Source organism: Pelophylax lessonae (genome assembly GCF_965119305.1).
Source record: "Pelophylax lessonae genome assembly, chromosome: 1".
In the NCBI taxonomy this organism is placed as follows: domain Eukaryota; kingdom Metazoa; phylum Chordata; class Amphibia; order Anura; family Ranidae; genus Pelophylax; species Pelophylax lessonae.
In genome coordinates this window covers 575,307,305-575,326,849 of record NC_138768.1, presented here as the reverse complement: position 1 = coordinate 575,326,849, position 19,545 = coordinate 575,307,305, and the positions used below count along the sequence as shown (strand labels likewise).

General features: G+C 43.6%; 1 protein-coding gene across 2 annotated transcripts in view; it reads right to left on the bottom strand.

Moving 5' to 3' along the window:
* The window catches only part of PKD2 (polycystin 2, transient receptor potential cation channel), a 92,106-nt gene that overhangs the window by 25,383 nt on the left and 47,178 nt on the right, over positions 1–19,545 (bottom strand). For both annotated transcript variants that reach the window (XM_082272073.1, XM_082272072.1), the window contains exons 10-11: positions 18,184–18,282; positions 4,291–4,412 (exon numbers count right to left, since the gene is read on the bottom strand). In XM_082272073.1, coding sequence (XP_082128199.1) covers positions 4,291–4,412; positions 18,184–18,282 — 221 coding nt within the window. The remainder of the gene's footprint in view (positions 1–4,290; positions 4,413–18,183; positions 18,283–19,545) is intronic.

Genomic DNA, 19,545 nt, shown 5'->3' with positions numbered 1-19,545 from the left:
GAGAAAACTTCCAAAGAACATCGGCGACCAGCCACACCAGATCGGTGTACCAAGCCCAGGGAGGCCAGTCCGGGGCTACTAAGATGACCAGAATCTCTTCTGCCTCGATCCAGCGTAGAAATCTTGGTAGAGGCTTGAGAGGAGGAAAGGCATGAATCAGATGATACTGACCCCACTGGGCCACCAGCGAGTCTGTGGCGTACACCAGAGGATCCTGTGACCGAGCCACAAACCTCTGCACCTTCCTGTTTAGCTGAGACGCCAACAGATCCACCTCGAGGATGCCCCACCGGAGACACAACTGATGAAAAACCTCTGGATAAAGGGTCCATTCCCTTTGGTCCTACACCTGCCGATTGAGGTAATCCGTTTGCCAGTTTTCACCCCGGAAATGTGTACGGCAGAAGGGGCTGGAACGAACCGTTCTGCCCACCTTAGAATGCCGGCTGCCTCCAGGATACTTCTTGTGCCCCCCTTGTAATTGACAATACCCACGCCCGTGGCACTATCAGATTGAATGCACACTTGACATCTCTGAAGACGATCCATCCAATGGTCCAGGCATAGTCTGAAGGCTCGTAGTTCCAAGATATTGATTGGTAGTCTGGACTCTTCCAGTGTCCTGATCCCCTGAGCAGAATTTTTGCTGAGGACAGCTCCCCAGCTGGGCAGGCTGGCATCTGTGGTGACCACTGTCCAATACTGGGGGAGGAAGGATTTGCCCAGCCGAAGTGCCGGAGAACGAAGCCACCATAGCAGGGACTCTCTCATTTCCCGGTTCAGCCGGATCTGATTGTCCAGAGACTGCAGAGGCTTGTCCCATTTGGCCAGAATCTCTCTTTGCAGAGGCCTCGTATAGAACTGTGCAAACGGAACTGCCTCGAAGGTAGACACCATCAGGCCCAGCACCCGCATGCAAGTCCGGAGGATGACCATCTGCTGGACAGCAGGAGATGAATTGCAGCCTGCAGTTTCTGGAGTTTGTACAGAGGAAGGAGCACTTTGGCTAAGGCCGAGTGCATATTCAGACTCAGATAGTCCAGCTTTGTGGATGGAACCAGAGCAGACTTCTGAAAACTCCCGCCGAACTCCCTCAGAGTTTGTATGATGAGTTTGTATGATGATTTCCAGATTTTACACCACAGCAGTAGGAGACTCCGCTCGCAGAAGGAGGTCGTCCAAGTAGCGTCGATCAGGAAGTGAAAAGATCCTGGAGTCAGCACCAGGGGATGAGGAGGGGCTCCCATTGCCAAAATCGCCACCCACAGGGCTACACTGTCTTGGCCACAGCTATTTTCATTAGCAAACACTGCAAAATGGCCGCCGGACTACACAAACATGGCCACTGAGCATTGAGCACACAGGCTACAACAAAACTGCGGCACCATAAGGCTCCCAGCGACCCAGGAGGGATATTGAAAAAAAGAGGGGGACAGCGCCCACAAATAAATAAATTATTCAGGATCTACACAGATAAATATTCTTGATTGAGTAATCAAATAAAAGTGACAGTGCACAGTGCAAGTGTCGCAATAATAAAAGTGACAGTGCATAAACTCTATAATAAAAATATAAAATGGTGACAACACTTATGTGCAAAAACGCAGATGCAATATTAGCAGCAAAATTCAATATAGTGACTTAAGGTGCTTCTATATTCAAAAAGGGACCGCTTCCCCTTGTTCACAAGTTGTTGTGCTTATAATGAAAACAGTCCTTATGTGCAAAATTGCAAATGCAGTATCAATAACAAAAATCAGTCCAGTGACTTATAAAGTGCTCAGTGCTGTGAAAAAAGGTGCCTTCTCATGGCGAGGTAGCAAGAGGAAAAAGAAAATCCACCACCAGATGTCCAAAACACTTACTAGATGAACCCTTGGGGTCTAGCCTTGGTAAGTGGTATGCTGTATACCAGGTCTCAGATAAGATGGAATTCCGACACAACTCTTATGGTAATCTATCCACCTAAGGAGACTGGTAGATTCTTCCTTCAATGCCTCGCTCTCAGACCCCACACAGACCGATCAATATATAAGAAAAAAGGAACTTCATGGCATAGTACGTATGTTCAGTTTAATAGGTGAAAAAAAGAGGCCACTTACATCAGGTAAACGAAGGAACCGCTTTACAGCATTGCACGCCGGTTTGCGTTCCGGCTGTGTTCCAAAGAACCGGAAGTGACGTGGGCGTAATGCGCGGACCCGACCGGTTTCGTCAGACTACGTGTGACGTCATCAGGGATCACGCATCAAGCTCCAAGACATCCCTATATATACCTCCAGATCGGGATGAATCAGCCAATAGAAAAGAGCTCTAAAAAATAGCCCGTAAATGGCGAACGGAAATAACATATATTATCTCAAGCCCTCTAGTGGTTTAATAATGTTGTGCCCGTATTATAATCTAATTTTCATAGAAAACCACGGGTGTCTTGTGCCATCTAGTGGACAACGGGAAAAATGACTACTATTTTTAAGTTCCCATAATGATTCATCTTTGTTATTATTTATATATCCCTTCTGTGGTATATAGGTTTGTTTTACAAACATAATATCCAATACATACTATCCATAAATAAATAGTAAACAAATATTATCCAAAAACATTAAAATTTTATACATAATAATTTTAATATGTGTTTAGTTCATATTTTAAAATTAATGTAGGTTTAAAATTTATTCTGAATATTTAAAATTATTTTAAAAAACATGACGGTATTAATGTAAATTAAATTGTAGAACACTAAAAATATATATATTAACCATATTAAGAGATCTGATAAATACTAAAAATCAATAGATTTTATAAATATTTATTATTAACATCCTTTTGTTGTTAATCTTTTATTGGGGTCATTTTCAATTTATTTAAGATATACTATGTTTAAAATGATGACGAATATATAAAAATTTTAAAAATTGTTAAAATGATAAATATTAATAATTAGATATAAAAACAGTTTAAATCTATGTCTACATTCATACCAATGGGCTGGACAGTATGCAGACGATAGATCCATTCAGTTTCGTTTCTCGAGATTCTTTGGACCTTATTGCCTCCTCTCCAATGAGGTTCTATTCTATCAATCCCAAAGAAGAGGAGTCCAGATGGATCTTTGTTATGATATAAACGACCCAGGAGGGATCCCTAGGCCTCAGAAAATGGGACAGGCAGAAAGGTGGTCCCTGGCAGGAGCCCCCACCAGGTAGAGCCCCTCTCCACAGCCGATCGCCGAGTCGCCAGTGAGCGCACCTGCCCCCACCATCCCCAGCACAGCACCCTGCCCCACCCTAGGCGGTGGACCAGGCCACCCCACAGCACCAGTAAAGGAGAGGGGGGAACGAATGGGGGGGCGATATGGCCCACAGGGTCCGACCGTCCCATGGAGGGGCCCACGTTTATCCCAAAACCCTCCAGGGGGAGGGGGGGGGCAGTCACTTACCATACCAGGAACCAGGTGGGCATCGCTCCAGACAGAACCTCCTCTCCATTGAAATGGGGAGGCTGTGGGCCAGGAAGAATGCTGCGACTCAGGCCGAGACCCGGTCGTATGCAACCTCACAAGGTGTTTAGCTTGCAGACCAGCCCCCGTCCGGTGGGGCTATATTGCGGCTAACCTAGTGCGGAGCTGAGGTCTGCGCGTACTCGCTGGCCAGACTGGGGTGACCACTGAATCTAGATTATCCAGCCCGTCGCCCAGTTTGGCAGTTGATTATAGAGCTCACAGGAAAAAAAAACAGGACCAGAGATCCTAGCAAGGAACTAGGTTCTTACTCCTGACTAGGCAGAAAAAAACTGAGTACCTAAAGCAGGGAGAGGGAGTCTACCCCCTGGGAATGCCCAAAGGCGTAGCCAGACTTTTGTTCTGCCTAGTGTCCTACTCCTGTAGGGGGCAGTATAACCCAATGGTTAAGAAGATTAGGAGCTGTGTCCGTCAATGAACGAAAGATCATTTTTTTTTTTTAAACAGTAGGGTAAGGCTAGTACCCCTGTCAGGTTTTTTTTTTTTTTCTGTCCCTGTTGCAGATTTTCAAATGCTTTCAGTACGGTGACATGGTTGTCAAAAGAAAAGATAGGCTACCTCTTTCAAACAGAATCCTTAAAAGCAGTAAAAGCTAGCAGGAGTTCTAATTATTTCCCACTCTACAGAACTAGAAAAAAAAGCTTTGACATGAAATATACATGCTGCATTATCTGTTAGACATATACTGTACAACCCTAGAGATATAATAATGTGTGAATATCACTGAAGTATAGGCACCCCACCCCCTCTGTGAACCATGGGTTTACCCTTTTAGGTCTTGTCTTAGCTCATCAAAGTTCAGCTTTCCTCCTCCTTGCCGAAGACTCTCTGAAATATCATCCACCGTAGTCTTCCTCAGTTTAAGCTTCACCAATGCTTTGCTACAGCCCTGGAAAAATGTACATTTTTATTTTAATTTTGCTTTATTTGCATTTCATGTTACTCTTTAAATTCCAGATTAGCAAAAGCGTGCCTGTTCGATGAACGGCTGAGTGCAGTGGTGGCAAGTGAATAAGTTTGTGTCAGTGTAGAGACAGCGAGTGAATAAGTGTGCATCAGTGCAGTGGGGACAATCAAATAAGTGCAAACTGATGCTGTGGCAGGGAGAAGGTGCCTGTCAGTGCAGTGCTGGTGAGTAAATAGTGTATCAGTACAATGCCAGCAAGTGAATTAAGTTCATATCAGTGCAGTGTCAGTGAGTAAGTAAGTGCATTGGCGTGAGTGAATAAGTGCACGTTGGTGCAGTGATAGCAAGTGAATAAGTACGCGTCAGTGCAATGGCAGTGAGGGAACAATTATGCTTCATTCCAGTAGAGCATAGGTAAATATGTAGACGTTGTGGTAAAAGGGGGGGTAGAAAGTGGTTGTGTGCAGGTGTGGTGATGAAATTGGGATGAGAAGTGGTCAAGGGCAGGAGCAGTTAGTGGTGGCAGCAGGGGAGGAAACAATTGTGTGCAGGTGTGGTGGTAAAAGCAGGGTGGGAAAAATTTGTTTCCAGGAGTGTTGATAAGAGCCGAGTGGTAAGGGTTTATTCAGGTGCGTCAGTTTTTATGCTTTTTTATTTTTGACCATGTGGTGACACCCAATTGGTAACGTCAAACTGCAAAGTTCTGATAGCACATTTAAATGAAATTCGTTTTGACAATTCTTGTAGAGGAAAAATACAACTACAAAGGATTTCACCCTATCAGACCAACGGCCTGTATGTACAAATTGGTTACAGTATTATTAGGTAGAGAGGGGAAAAACACTTCAGGTGACTCAGCATGTGCCTGTATACTGCTTTCCTAACTGCTCTCACCTGGTCACCCTGTATTGTAAACATACTGACAACGTATTGCAGCATACCACACATGCCCAACAGCTGACGTGCATGCACAGTAAATCATTTGGTGCCATTTTTGGTTAGCCTGAACTTGAATGAAGACCAAGGCATCTATACCTAATAAACCTGCCCAACACAACAAATATAGCAGTGATGAGACATGCTTCCGCTGATGAAGCCCAAATTACTCCCATGTGTGCATAATCATTTCTGTTTGGATGACAGCATTTTCCTGCTGCTATCCACTTTGCTATGGCTACAGAACCTGATGGCCATCACGTTGAGGTCCAGATGAAAAAATTAAACCTCTCTTTATTATGATTAAGGCCTCCTTCTCATGTGCATACCAATCCGTACAACCGTGTGAAGGGCCGTCATTACCCGTGCGGGATGCACCAGTCTTTAGTGCAGCCACCCTGTTCAAATCAACGATAGGCAGCTGACTGCACAGATCTCCAAATACATCCTGGAGTGAATTTTCTATTGGATTGAGGTATGGGCTTTGACTAGGCCATTCCAACACATTTACATGTTTCCCCTTAAACCACTCAAGTGTTGCTTAAGCAGTGCGTTTGGGGTCATTGTCCTGCTGGATGGTGAACCTCCGTCCTAGCCTCAGATCACGCACAGAGTGGTACAGGTATGGTTAAGAATATCCCTGTATTTAGCACCATCCATCTTTCCCTCAACTCTGACCAGTTTCCCAGTCCCGGGTGCTGCTGAAAAACATCCCCACAGCATGATGCTGCCACCACCGTGTTTCACTGTGGGGATGGTGTTCTTTGGGTGATGTGATGTGTTGGGTTTGCGCCAGACATAGCGTTTTCTTTGATGGCTGAAAAGTTCAATTTAGTCTCATCAGACCAGCTCTTCCCTCAAAATAACTAAACACACAGTGATTAATGTCTAAACCACTGACAACAAAAGTGAGTACACCCCTAAGTAAAAATTTCCAAATTGGGCCCAAAGTGTCAATATTTTGTGTAGCCACCATTATTTTCCAGCACTGCCTTAACCCACTTGGGCATGGAGTTCACTGGAGTTTCACAGGTTTCCACTGGTCCTCTTCCACTCCTCCATAACGACATCACAAAGCTGGTGGATGCTAGAGACCTTGCACTCCTCCACCTTTTGTTTGAGGGTGCCCCATAGATGCTCAATAGGGTTTAGGCCTGAAGACCTGCTTGGCCAGTCCATCACCTTTACCCTCAGCTTCTTTAGCAAGGCAGTGGTCGTCTTGGAGGTGTGTTTGGGGTCGTTATCTTGTTGGAATACTGCCCTGCGGCCCAGTCTCCGAAGGAAGGGGCTCATGCTCTGCTTCAGTATGTCACAGTACAGTGCCTTGCGAAAGTATTTGGCCCCCTTGAACTTTGCGACCTTTTGCCATATTTCAGGCTTCAAACATAAAGATATAAAACTGTAATTTTTTGTGAAGAATCAACAACAAGTGGGACACAATCATGAAGTGGAACGAAATTTATTGGATATTTAAAACTTTAACAAAAAAAAAAAAAAAAATGAAAAATTGGGTGTGCAAAATTATTCAGCCCCCTTAAGTTAATACTTTGTAGCGCCACCTTTTGCTGCGATTACAGCTGTAAGTCGCTTGGGGTATGTCTCTATCAGTTTTGCACATCGAGAGACTGAAATTTTTGCCCATTCCTCCTTGCAAAACAGCTCGAGCTCAGTGAGGTTGGATGGAGAGCGTTTGTGAACAGCAGTTTTCAGTTCTTTCCACAGATTCTCGATTGGATTCAGTTCTGGACTTTGACTTGGCCATTCTAACACCTGGATATGTTTATTTGTGAACCATTCCATTGTAGATTTTGCTTTATGTTTTGGATCATTGTCTTGTTGGAAGACAAATCTCCATCCCAATCTCAGGTCTCTTGCAGACTCCATCAGGTTTTCTTCCAGAATGGTCCTGTATTTGGCTCCATCCATCTTCCCATCAATTTTAACCATCTTCCCTGTCCCTGCTGAAGAAAAGCAGGCCCAAACCATGATGCTGCCACCACCATGTTTGACAGTGGGGATGGTGTGTTCAGGGGTTCAGGGTGATGAGCTGTGTTGCTTTTACGTCAAACATAACGTTTTGCATTGTTGCCAAAAAGTTCAATTTTGGTTTCATCTGACCAGAGCACCTTCTTCCACATGTTTGGTGTGTCTCCCAGGTGGCTTGTGGCAAACTTTAAACAACACTTTTTATTAATATCTTTAAGAAATGGCTTTCTTCTTGCCACTCTTCCATAAAGGCCAGATTTGTGCAGTATACAACTGATTGTTGTCCAGTGGACAGAGTCTCCCACCTCAGCTGTAGATCTCTGCAGTTCATCCAGAGTGATCATGGGCCTCTTGGCTGCATCTCTGATCAGTCTTCTCCTTGTATGAGCTGAAAGTTTAGAGGAACGGCCAGGTCTTTGTAGATTTGCAGTGGTCTGATATTCCTTCCATTTCAATATTATCGCTTGCACAGTGCTCCTTGGGATGTTTAAAGCTTGGGAAATCTTTTTGTATCCAAATCCGGCTTTAAACTTCTCCACAACAGTATCTCGGACCTGCCTGGTGTGTTCCTTGTTCTTCATGATGCTCTCTGCGCTTTAAACGGACCTCTGAGACTATCACAGTGCAGGTGCATTTATACGGAGACTTGAATACACACAGGTGGGTTCTATTTATCATCATTAGTCATTTAGGTCAACATTGGATCATTCAGAGATCCTCACTGAACTTCTGGAGAGAGTTTGCTGCACTGAAAGTAAAGGGGCTGAATAATTTTGCACGCCCGATTTTTCAGTTTTTTTATTTGTTAACAAACTTTGAAATATCCAATAAATTTCGTTCAACTTCATAATTGTGTCCCTCTTGTTGTTGATTCTTCACAAACAATTACAGTTTTATATCTTTATGTTTGAAGCCTGAAATGTAGCAAAAGGTCACAAAGTTCAAGGGGGCGAATACTTTTGCAAGGCACTGTACATGTTGGCATTCATGGTTCTCTCAATGAACTGTAGCTCTCCAGTGGCAGTAGCACTTATGCAGCCCCAGACCATGACACTCTCACCACAATGCTTGACTGTAGGCAAGACACACTTGTCTTTGTACTCCTCACCTGGTTGCTGCCACACACACACGCTTGACACCATCTGAACTGAATATGTTTATCTTGGTCTCGTCAGACCACAGGACATGGTTCCAGTAATCCATGTCCTTAGTCTGCCTGTCTTCAGCAAACTTTGCAGGCCTTCTTGTGGAAGATCTTAAGAAGAGGCTTCCTTATGGGACAACAGCCACGCAGACTGGTGTAGTGTGCAGCGTATGGTCTGAGCACTGACAAGCTAATCCCCCACCCTTTCAACCTCTGCAGCAATGCTGACAGCACTCATACATCTTTTTCCCAAAGACAACCTCTGGATATGACACTGAACACGTGCACTCAACTTCTTTGGTTGACCATGTTGAGGTCTGTTCTGAGTGGAAGCTGTCCTGTTAAACCACTGTATGGTCTTGGGCACTGTGCTGCAGCTCAGTTTCAGGGTCTTAGCAATCTTCTTATAGCCTAGGTCATCTTTATGTAGAGCAACAATTCTTTTTTTCAGATCCTCAGAGAGTTCTTTGCCATGAGGTGCCATGTTGAACTTCCAGTGACCAGTATGAGAGAGTGAGAGCGATAACACCAAATTTAACAAACCTGCTCCCCATTCACACCTGACACCTTGTAACACTAACAAGTCACATGACACCAGGGAGGGAAATGGCTAATTGGGCCCAATTTGGACATATTTACTTAGGGGTGTATTCACTTTTGGTGCGTGGTGTTTAGACATTAATGGCTGTGTGTTGAGTTACTTTGAGGGGACAGCAAACTTACACTGTTATACAAGCTGTACACATACTACTTTACATTGCAGCAAAGTGTAATTTCTTCAGTGTAGTCACATGAAAGGATATAATAAAAAAATTACAAAAATGTGAGGGGGTGTACTAACATTTGTGAGATACTAATATATATATATATATATATAGTTAGTATTAATGAGGTTGCTGGACTTTTATCTAACACCCATCTAACCACCTGCCCCCTGGATCCTGCTCCCTCACACATGCTACGCTCACCCTCTGACTCTATTCTACGCTCTCTAACTCACATCTTCAATCTCTCCCTGTCTTCTGGCATCTTCCCTAATTCTCTAAAACACGCGCTAGTCACTCCCATCCTTAAAAAGCCCTCACTGGACCCCACGAATGTTCACAATCTATGCCCCATCTCCTTACTCCCCTTCCCCTCCAAACTCCTTGAACCATTGGTCTACAATCAACTGAGCGACCATCTGACTAAGAACAATCTTCTTTATCCCCCTTTAGTCCGGATTTCGCCCTCAATAGTCCACTGAAACTGCTCTCCCTAAACTCACAAACGACCTACTAACAGCAAACACCAATGGACACTATTCTGTATATTCTGTACTACTCCTCCTGGAACTCTCTGCTGCCTTTGACACAGTAGACCACCCCCTCCTCCTAAAAAAACTCCACTCCTTTGGCCTCTGTGACCGTACTCTTCACTGGTTCTCATCCTACCTATCCCAACACACCTTCAGTGCTACTTACAACTCTACTACCTCCTCTCCTTTTCCTTTTTTCTGTCGAGTCCCCCAAGGTTCTGTTCTTGGACCGCTCCTTTTCTCAATTCACACCTCCTCCCTGGGTCAGCTGATTGCCTCCCATGGCTTTCAATATCATCTCTACGCTAATGACACCCAAATCTATCTCTCTACCCTTTAGCTCATTCCATCAGTCTCCTCACGCATCACCAGCTTACTAACAGACATATCAGCCTGGATGTCACATTGCTTCCTCAAACTCAAGCTATCCAAAACCGAGCTCATGATATTCCCTTCCCCACGTTCCTCTTCCCCTGATTTCTCTGTCAACATTAACGGCATCTTTATCATCACCTCACCATCTATCGGCCACACATCCAGTCACTGTCCAAAGTTTGCCGCCTCAACTTTCGCAACATCTCAAAGATATGTTCCTTCCTAACCAATGATACCACAAAGCTTCTAATCCACTCCCTGGTTATCTCTCGTCTCGACTACTGCAACTCCCTTCTCATTGGCCTACCTTTAAAAAGGCTATCCCCCTTTCAGTCCATCATGAATGCTGTGGGCAGGCTCATTCACCTTGCAAACCGCTCTGTGTCTACTACCCCTCTTTGCCAATCCCTCCATTGGCTGCCATTGAACCAACAAATTTAATTCAAGTTACTAACCATAGCTTACAAAGTAATCCATAACTTGGCGCCCAGCTACATCACTAATCTGGTCTCAAAATACCAACCAACTAACCAACTCTTCGTTCCTCCCAGGACCTCCTGCTCTCTAGCTCCCTTGTAACCACTTCCCATGCTCGCCTCCAGGACTTCTCCCGAGCTTCTCCCATCCTCTGGAATGCTCTACCCCAACCTGTCCAATTATCTCCTACTTTGTCTACTTTCAGACGATCCCTGAAAACACATCTCTTCAGAGAAACCTATCTGGCATCCACCTAACTATTGTACTTTAATTTTCTCAATCAGCCCATCCCCACAGTTATTACCTCTTGTATCACTTGACCCTCCCTCTTAGATTGTAAGCTCTAACAAGCAGGGTCCTACTGTATTAAAGTGTATTGTATTTGTACTGTCTACCCTCAAGTTGTAAAGAGCTGTGTAAACTGTTGGCGCTATATAAATCCTATATATATATATATATATATATATATATATATATATATATATATATATATATATATACATACATATATACATATACATACATACATATACACACACACACATACATACATATTGTGACAGGAAGTCAGCTAAATCTGGGAATGTAGTCACAGGAAGGAGATACATTTCCACCTGATTGAGAAGTCCATTAATTAATTTAGGGTGTTGGCTACAGAGCTAGCCAGCAGGAAGTTGAAAGGCCTTCACCTGTTCAGAATGAGGGAGTTAAGGCTCTATAATTTGTTTAGAGAAAGTCCTATTGTTTGCTGCCTCCAGAAGCTGCATCCTGAAGCCATGTGGGCTGGGAGCAGGAGGACAGTCAGCGTGTGCCTCCCGACAGGATGTGTGGGCCTGGGAGAAGACCCCCCGGAGTGATGTGTGCCCGGGACGGTAACCAAGGGTGAATACGTCTCAAAGGTGAGAAGACGAAGTGTTTCTGTGTGAAAGAAACAAAAGGACTGTGTTGCCCTGTGAAACTATTATAAAAGGACTATTGAGTGTCCGCTGGAGGACAAGGAAGTCTGCCCGACGGTAGGTTGGAGACAGACACTTAGGCAGGTTCCAGTTGTGAGAAGGTAGCCGCCCACAGAGGCAAGGATTTATTTTCTGTTTTATTTTATTTTGGATGTTTTGCTGCATACAGCCTGGTGAAGAAAACACCATTTAATAAACCACACTGTTTGTTTGCAAGCACTTGTCGGCTACCTCTCTGGGAAAACGCACCCCCCAAGGGGTCATCCACACCCGCCACCGAGCTAATCCCTCACATATGGTGGAGGTATGCAGTGGGCATAAGCAGAGATCCCTGCAAGGAAGTGCAAATGTTTGATGAACTTTATCTGGTGCATGAGATTGCACAATCTATGTGTGCAGGAGAGAAGATCCTGACAGAAAAAAAAAAAAAAAAGTGTTTTAAAGAGACAGCGGTCTCAAAATTATTTGATGAACTTTGTTGTGTCTGGTGCAAGTGACTGCACAAACTGTGTGTGCAGGAAAAGAGATCTTGCAAGAGAGAGAGAAAAACTACATGTGTTAAAGAGACAGTGGTCTGAAAAATTTTTGCTGGACTGTGAAAAATTTGTTTGTGGAGTTATTGAAGATGGGGCGGTCCAAACGCCTGAAAAATGCAAAGATAGATGAAATGAGAGACCGGATTCTATGGATGGAGGGGATGTTGCCGTCTGAACCAGCCCCATCCATGCCTAAAGAGAGTCTACTAAAGAGGAAGGTTGTTGTCCCTAGCAACACTGATGAAACTGCTATGGAGACGCAGTGTGCTCAGATGAAAAGTAAACTCAAAATGGAGGAGATGTTGAAACATCTGATTATATCAAATGCAGCTCAACAGCAAGCAAATGCAGCTCAACAGCAGGCAAATGCGGATTTTCAGCAGAGTTTTGCAGCTCAACAAAAGGCTCATCAAGAGAGCATGGCAGGCTGGAAACAGAGACGCCAGCAGCCAATGGAGGCCATCGGTTTGGAGGAAACCGAGTATGTGTGCAGGGCTGAGTTGGATGCCTTGCAACGGAAAATGGAAGAAAAGGAACAAGCCTTGGAATTGCTTAAAATGGAGCATAGAAACTTGCAGGAAACAAATGAACTACTCAAGTCTCATGTGTCACAGTGGGAAGAATCCACTGCTCTTCTTTTGGTCGAGTTGCAAAAACGCAGAGAGACTATAATGGAGAAAGATACCATCCTCATGGAAAAGGAAAGTGAAATTCAGACTTTGCAGAAGCAAAGTATGGCTGATATGTTGGAGTTGCGTAATCAGCTGGAAAAAAGTCTTCAGTGTTTGGAAGTTACAAAAATAGACCTGCAGGAGTCGCAGGAACAGAATGTTGCTCTGGAAGCGACATTGTCTCTCAGCGACAAAGAGAAAAGTGAAAGAGAGGCTAAATTACTGAGTACTGTGTATGAGCTCACTACTTTAAGCAATGTGGTAGATGAATGGCGTGCGGACTGTGAAAGTTGGAAAGGGGAAGCCCAACGTGTCCAGCAGCAGTTAAAGGAGAAAGAAGCCTGTGTGGCAGAATTACATTCTTATTCCCAGATGCTAGCCAATGAGGTGAAGGCTCTTATGCAGGGAAAAGAAGATTGTGAACATAAGAGGGAAAAAGTAGAGGCACAGCTTCTGGAATCGCAAGTCAAGGTGTCAGAAGGTGACCGATTGTGTGCTAAGCTGTCAGAGAAGGCAAACCGACTGCAGGTTGAGTTGGACAATGTTACAAATCAGCTTTCTCAAGCAGACAGCAAATCTAGAGAAATTGCGGAAGATTTTTCTATCTTGGAATCGCAGCTGCAAGACACGCAGGAACTCTTACAGGAAGAGAGGTGTCAAAGGCTGAGTTTTAGCACAAAGCTCAAACAAATGGAAGATGAGAAAAATGGCTTCCTGGAACAATTAAAAGAGGAGGCGGAAGCAAAGAAAAACCTATCAGAGCAAGTCGCAACATTGCAAGCTCAGATAGCGGATATGAAAAAACGCATGGAAGAAAGCGTTGCTTCATTACAGTGTGTTGAAGATGTGAAAAAGAAGTTTGATCAGATGCTTGGTGAAGAGAAGACTGTGTCTGCAAAATATGCAGAAGAACGCGACCGCGCAGAAGCGGAGGCGCGTGATAACGAGAGCAAAGCCCTGTTCTTGGCTCGCTCTTTGGAGGAAGCTCTAGAGTCCAAGGCTGAACTAGAAAGAGTTAACAAGCAGCTATGTACAGAGATGGAACATGTGGTCAGCTACAAGGATGAGGTTGAGAAAAGCGTTCAGGAGCTAGAAAAGTCTAAACGAGCCTTAGAACAGCAAGTAGAAGAGATGAAGATTCCGTTGCAGGAACTGGAAGAGGAATACCAGGCAACAGAGGATCTGTCCCAAAGAGGGGATAGTGTGCCTGATGCAGTTTTTAAAAGGATCAGTGTTTTGGGGTCTGTCCTGAGTGAGCCTCAGAAATGTGATGACACGTGGCTTGAATCACCCCTTTGGAATAAACCGTTCCTTCAAAAACTTCAAGCATTGGAAAATGTATCATTAGAGCTTCAGCAAACAAAGGAGCTGAGTAAGAAATGTGGTGATTTCTCAGTTCAGGCTGAAAACCTAGTGGAGAAAACTAAGGCTGTTGGTGAAAACGTGAAGCAAATGAATAAGTGCCTTTCAGGGAGTGTTTCCAAAATGGAACTGGTGAAAGACGGGTGGCAGAAGTTTGATCGTGATCTTGAGATGCATTCCATGTGGAATTCAGATAGAGAAAAAGAACTAGGTGACCTTGAGCGGTCAAATAGTTCAGCAGAAAGTGCATTGAAGAAACCTGTAAAAGAATGTGTTGCAGTTCCATGCTTCTTCACTGATGCAGAAAGGAGGTCTATAATGGATACCACCCAGATCGCTGGGTTCAACTGTGTTGTTGCCTTTGACCCCTATGTTGGTGGAAGGAAAGTTGATGATGTTCTGGTTGGCTTCTTCTGTGAAGAGTTTGGCAAGAAATATAAACTGAATATCAAATCAAATAGTAGGCCTTTACTGCGACTCGCTCAGGAGGGCGAAAAGTTTAAGAAGTTGATGAGTGCAAATGCTTCAGATCTGCCTATGAATATGAAATGTTTGGTGAATGATATTGATATCTCTGGGAAAAGGAACAGGGGTCACTTTGAAGAAATGTGTGACAGCCTGTTGTCTCAATTGGAAAATCCTCTGCACAGCATCTTAGAGCAAGCAAAGCTCAAGAAGGAAGATCATTCCCTTTTACAACAAAAAGTCAATGATTGTGTACAGATGTATGGAGAGGCAACTCAAGTCACAGAGGGATGTCAAGAGTCCCTACTTGGAACAAAGCTTAGTGAAGCAAAGGTTCTCAAAGTTTTGTGGAAAACATTTATGGATTGCAGAGAGAGGCGTCTTAAGAATGTTGAAGACATTAAGACTAGCCCAATTGAGTTGCCTATGGATCACGGTCCTCCATGGTGGATTGGACAGACGGTTATGAGGGACAAGCTGTCTGACATTTATGAGAAAGCTGTCAATGAAGATGACAGAAACGAGAAGGAGCAAAATGATGCCAAAAATGCAGTTGAAGAATGTGTATATGAGATGAGAGACAAACTGTGTGGCATTTATGAGAAATCCGTCAATGAAGATGACAAAACAGTTTCATCCGGAAGCTTGAGGATAATAGGAGGCTTATCAGTGAGTCAGCAGTGCCTGACACATGCGTGCCTGGAAATATGTGTCCCAACCCTAGGGTTGAAACAAGAGGGGGGGGTATGTGACAGGAAGTCAGCTAAATCTGGGAATGTAGTCACAGGAAGGAGATACATTTCCACCTGATTGAGAAGTCCATTAATTAATTTAGGGTGTTGGCTACAGAGCTAGCCAGCAGGAAGTTGAAAGGCCTTCACCTGTTCAGAATGAGGGAGTTAAGGCTCTATAATTTGTTTAGAGAAAGTCCTATTGTTTGCTGCCTCCAGAAGCTGCATCCTGAAGCCATGTGGGCTGGGAGCAGGAGGACAGTCAGCGTGTGCCTCCCGACAGGATGTGTGGGCCTGGGAGAAGACCCCCCGGAGTGATGTGTGCCCGGGACGGTAACCAAGGGTGAATACGTCTCAAAGGTGAGAAGACGAAGTGTTTCTGTGTGAAAGAAACAAAAGGACTGTGTTGCCCTGTGAAACTATTATAAAAGGACTATTGAGTGTCCGCTGGAGGACAAGGAAGTCTGCCCGACGGTAGGTTGGAGACAGACACTTAGGCAGGTTCCAGTTGTGAGAAGGTAGCCGCCCACAGAGGCAAGGATTTATTTTCTGTTTTATTTTATTTTGGATGTTTTGCTGCATACAGCCTGGTGAAGAAAACACCATTTAATAAACCACACTGTTTGTTTGCAAGCACTTGTCGGCTACCTCTCTGGGAAAACGCACCCCCCAAGGGGTCATCCACACCCGCCACCGAGCTAATCCCTCACAATATATATATATATATATATATATATATATATATATATATATATATATATATATATATACACACACATATACATACACACACACACATATACACACTGCCTTGCCAAAATAAAAAAAGGGTTACACACTCTAAATATTTTGTTTTGATTACGGCACGTATTCGCTGTGGCATTTTTTTTGATAAGCTTCTGCAATGTCACAAGATTTATTTCCATCCAGTGTTGCATTCATTTTTCACCAAGATCTTGTATTGATGATGGGAGAGTCAGACCACTGCGCAAAGCCTTCTCCAGCACATTCCAAAGATTCTCAATGGGGTTAAGTTCTGGACTCTGTGGTGGCCAATCCATCTGTGAAAATTATATCTCATGCTCCCTGAACCACTCTTTCACAATTTGAGCTCGATGAATCCTGGCATTGTCATCTTGGAATATGCGCGTGCCATCAGGGAAGAAAAAATCCATTGATGGAAAAACCTGGTCATTCAGTATATTCAGGTAGTCAGCTGAACTAATTCTTTGGGCACATGCAGTAACTATCCAATAGGATAGTTACTGCATACTCAGTTTAGTTAGTTTCTTAGTTAATTCCAGGTGGCAACTTTTTTTTGGCCAGGCAGCATATATATATATATATATATATATATACACACACACACACACACACACACACACACACACACACACACACACACACACACACACACACACATTATATATACACAATTATACACACACATACACACTTGCAGCAGAAATGCAAGTCTATAACTTATTCTCTGTGGGCACTAGATGTACACGCAAAACATCCAATGCCTGTGCTGCTCTCCTCTCATGTAAGCAAAAATCTCTGAAAAATAAATAAAAGTCAATCATAGTCCATGGCCCAAATTAGCAGGAAGCCTAACAAATGCGGATGTGTGTACTGAACCACCAGCAAAGTATTCCCTCTGGATCCTAACAGAGACTCAGCCTACAAATACTGAACAGGATTTGCAGACAAGAAGAGTTATGAATTGAAGGAGGTCCTTATTTTATATTTTCTAATATTTTGCAGAAGCAACATAAAGGGGTTGATTTACTAAAAGGCAAAACAGGCACACTGTGCACTCTCTGTAAGGGCATTTGCGCCAGAGCTTAGTAAACAAAGTAAAGCGTCATATTGCAAAGAATAACCAATCACATGCAAAAACTGAATTTTTGCTTGCACATGATTGGGTGATGAAAATCAGTAGAGCATTACGTCATTTACTAAGCTCTGGAGCAAATGCACTTGCAAATTGCACTAGTCTAGTAACCTTAAGCACATCAACTCCATAGCCTCACTACGCAAGACTGTGTGACCACAATGAACCAAAGCTAGATATGACTTCTGTCAGCTAGTGTTAACGAGAAATAAACATACCATGTTTAAGAATGTTCATTTGCAAACAATTAACAGGCACAAAATGAAAACATACAGTATAAGTGTGCTGGCATAAAAGAGACCAAATGGATCAGCAAGTCTGAAGCTTTTTAACCTTTTTTAGAGAGTAGAGATTTAGGTTTGTCCCAGATATATTTAAATTCACTTACTGTTGTCTGATTCACTACCTCTGTTAGAAGTCTGTTCAACTAATCTTTTGGTTAAAAAAAATAATTTTCTAAGGTTAGTTTTGAACTTTTCCTCCTGCTGGTGATGGCATGTCTCCATGTTCTCGATCTTAGCTTCTTGTAAAAAAGGCCCTCCTGAACTTTGTTCATACAAGTGACACAAACGGTGTGATACACATAAATGACAAACAATAGCTGGTCTTTTTGGATGATGTCTTTCTTTCTGCTTGTACTAGGATGAGAACATTTTTAACTTCTCCTGGTTCCTTCCTACTATAACCCGCATGTGAATTGCACAGTGCAATGTGCAAATCACATGTGATTCAGTGTGGTGCACTAAAGAAGTGCAGGCACCTTTTTTAAGCCCGCATGCTCATTTTGTACCATGCGATCCTGTCCGGGCATTGCATTTGCATTCCTTTTGGGGGTGTCATTAACTTTGTATTGACACCACAGTGGATAACAAACACAGTGAGTATAATCATGTCCTCTAAAAAATATTTCAACAACTTACCTTTTTTAGAAGATCAGCCAATTCCATTTCAGTTTTTTGCTGAGCCATATCTGTTTTCACTTCTGAATATGTGTCGCTGATGATGGCTAAAAACATGTTCTGTTGAAAAAAAGTTAAGGTGATTGAGAATAAAAGGACTTTAACAAATAAACTCAGCCTAACCCCAAACTGTAATATAAACCAAACCCTTAAAGCGGTAGTATCATCGATTTTTTGACATTGCAGTATAGTAATGATCTGTGGCAGCATTATCTTACCTACCTTTTCCGATGCCTGTCACTGCAGCCGTTCTCCTCCGATTTATCATCGACGTCATTCGCGCATGCTCAATGTGATATTCTTTTCCGGCAAGATAATTAGCTTGCCGGAATATTGCAGTGTCTAGTGCGGGGCTGCGTCATTTCCTCTCCTAGACGTCAGCCCCGTGCTCCCGCGAGGCTCCGACCTATTGGCTGTCCAAATGGTGAATGAAACCAAAACGAGGCTTGGTTTCTGCGTTTACTGCGCATGCGCGGGATTTCGGCAATTATACTCGTACTGTGGGCGGAAAGGCAGGAGAAAACCACAGCAAGGATGGCGGCGCTGTGCTCTTCAGAAAACCAAACTTATAATCTAAAATATTACAGGTTAGCAAAACTTACAATTGATTGCTTTCCCTAAATTAGATTGAAAAAGACATTTTACTGGTGCTGAGGTTTTAAATTGCTGTACTATGAGTGAGTTTACTACCGCTTTAAACTAAAAACTAGCCTATGACAAACAACCCCCAAAACATACCCCTTAACTTATTGTAAAGTAAAGAAAACTCTGCTCTGTGCAAAAGTTTTGCACAGAGCAGCCCAGATCCTCTTTTTTGGGTCCCCCCGCTGGCAGTCCTGACTTCTTTTCCCTGCCAAGTGCCCCCAGAAGCAAGCCTGTTGCTATGGGGGCACTCGAACAGGCTCGCTCCTGAGCCATGCTCTATGTGCCCATTCACACACAGAGTGTGGCTTGGCCCCGCCCTCAACTTTCTCCTCACTGTGATTGACAACAGCAGGAGCCAATGGCTGGCGCTGCTGTGTAAGCCATCGAAGAGAGAACAGAGAAAGCCGCTGCTCTCATGCACATCACTGGATCAAGATGGGGCTTAGGTAGGTATTGGGGGGGGGGGGGGCTGCACCTAGAAGTTTTTTTACCTGATGAATACTGTAGGCCCAATCCCCAAAAAGCATATGTTAGGCTAAAACGATAAAATAGAAAAAACAAGCTTACTTAGTAAATCCCTCCGAAACATGCACATTTCCCAGTGTTTTTTTTGGTTCAATAAAGGTTTATTGATTTTCAAATTTTGTGCAAACAGTACCACTACAGTCAATAAAAAGT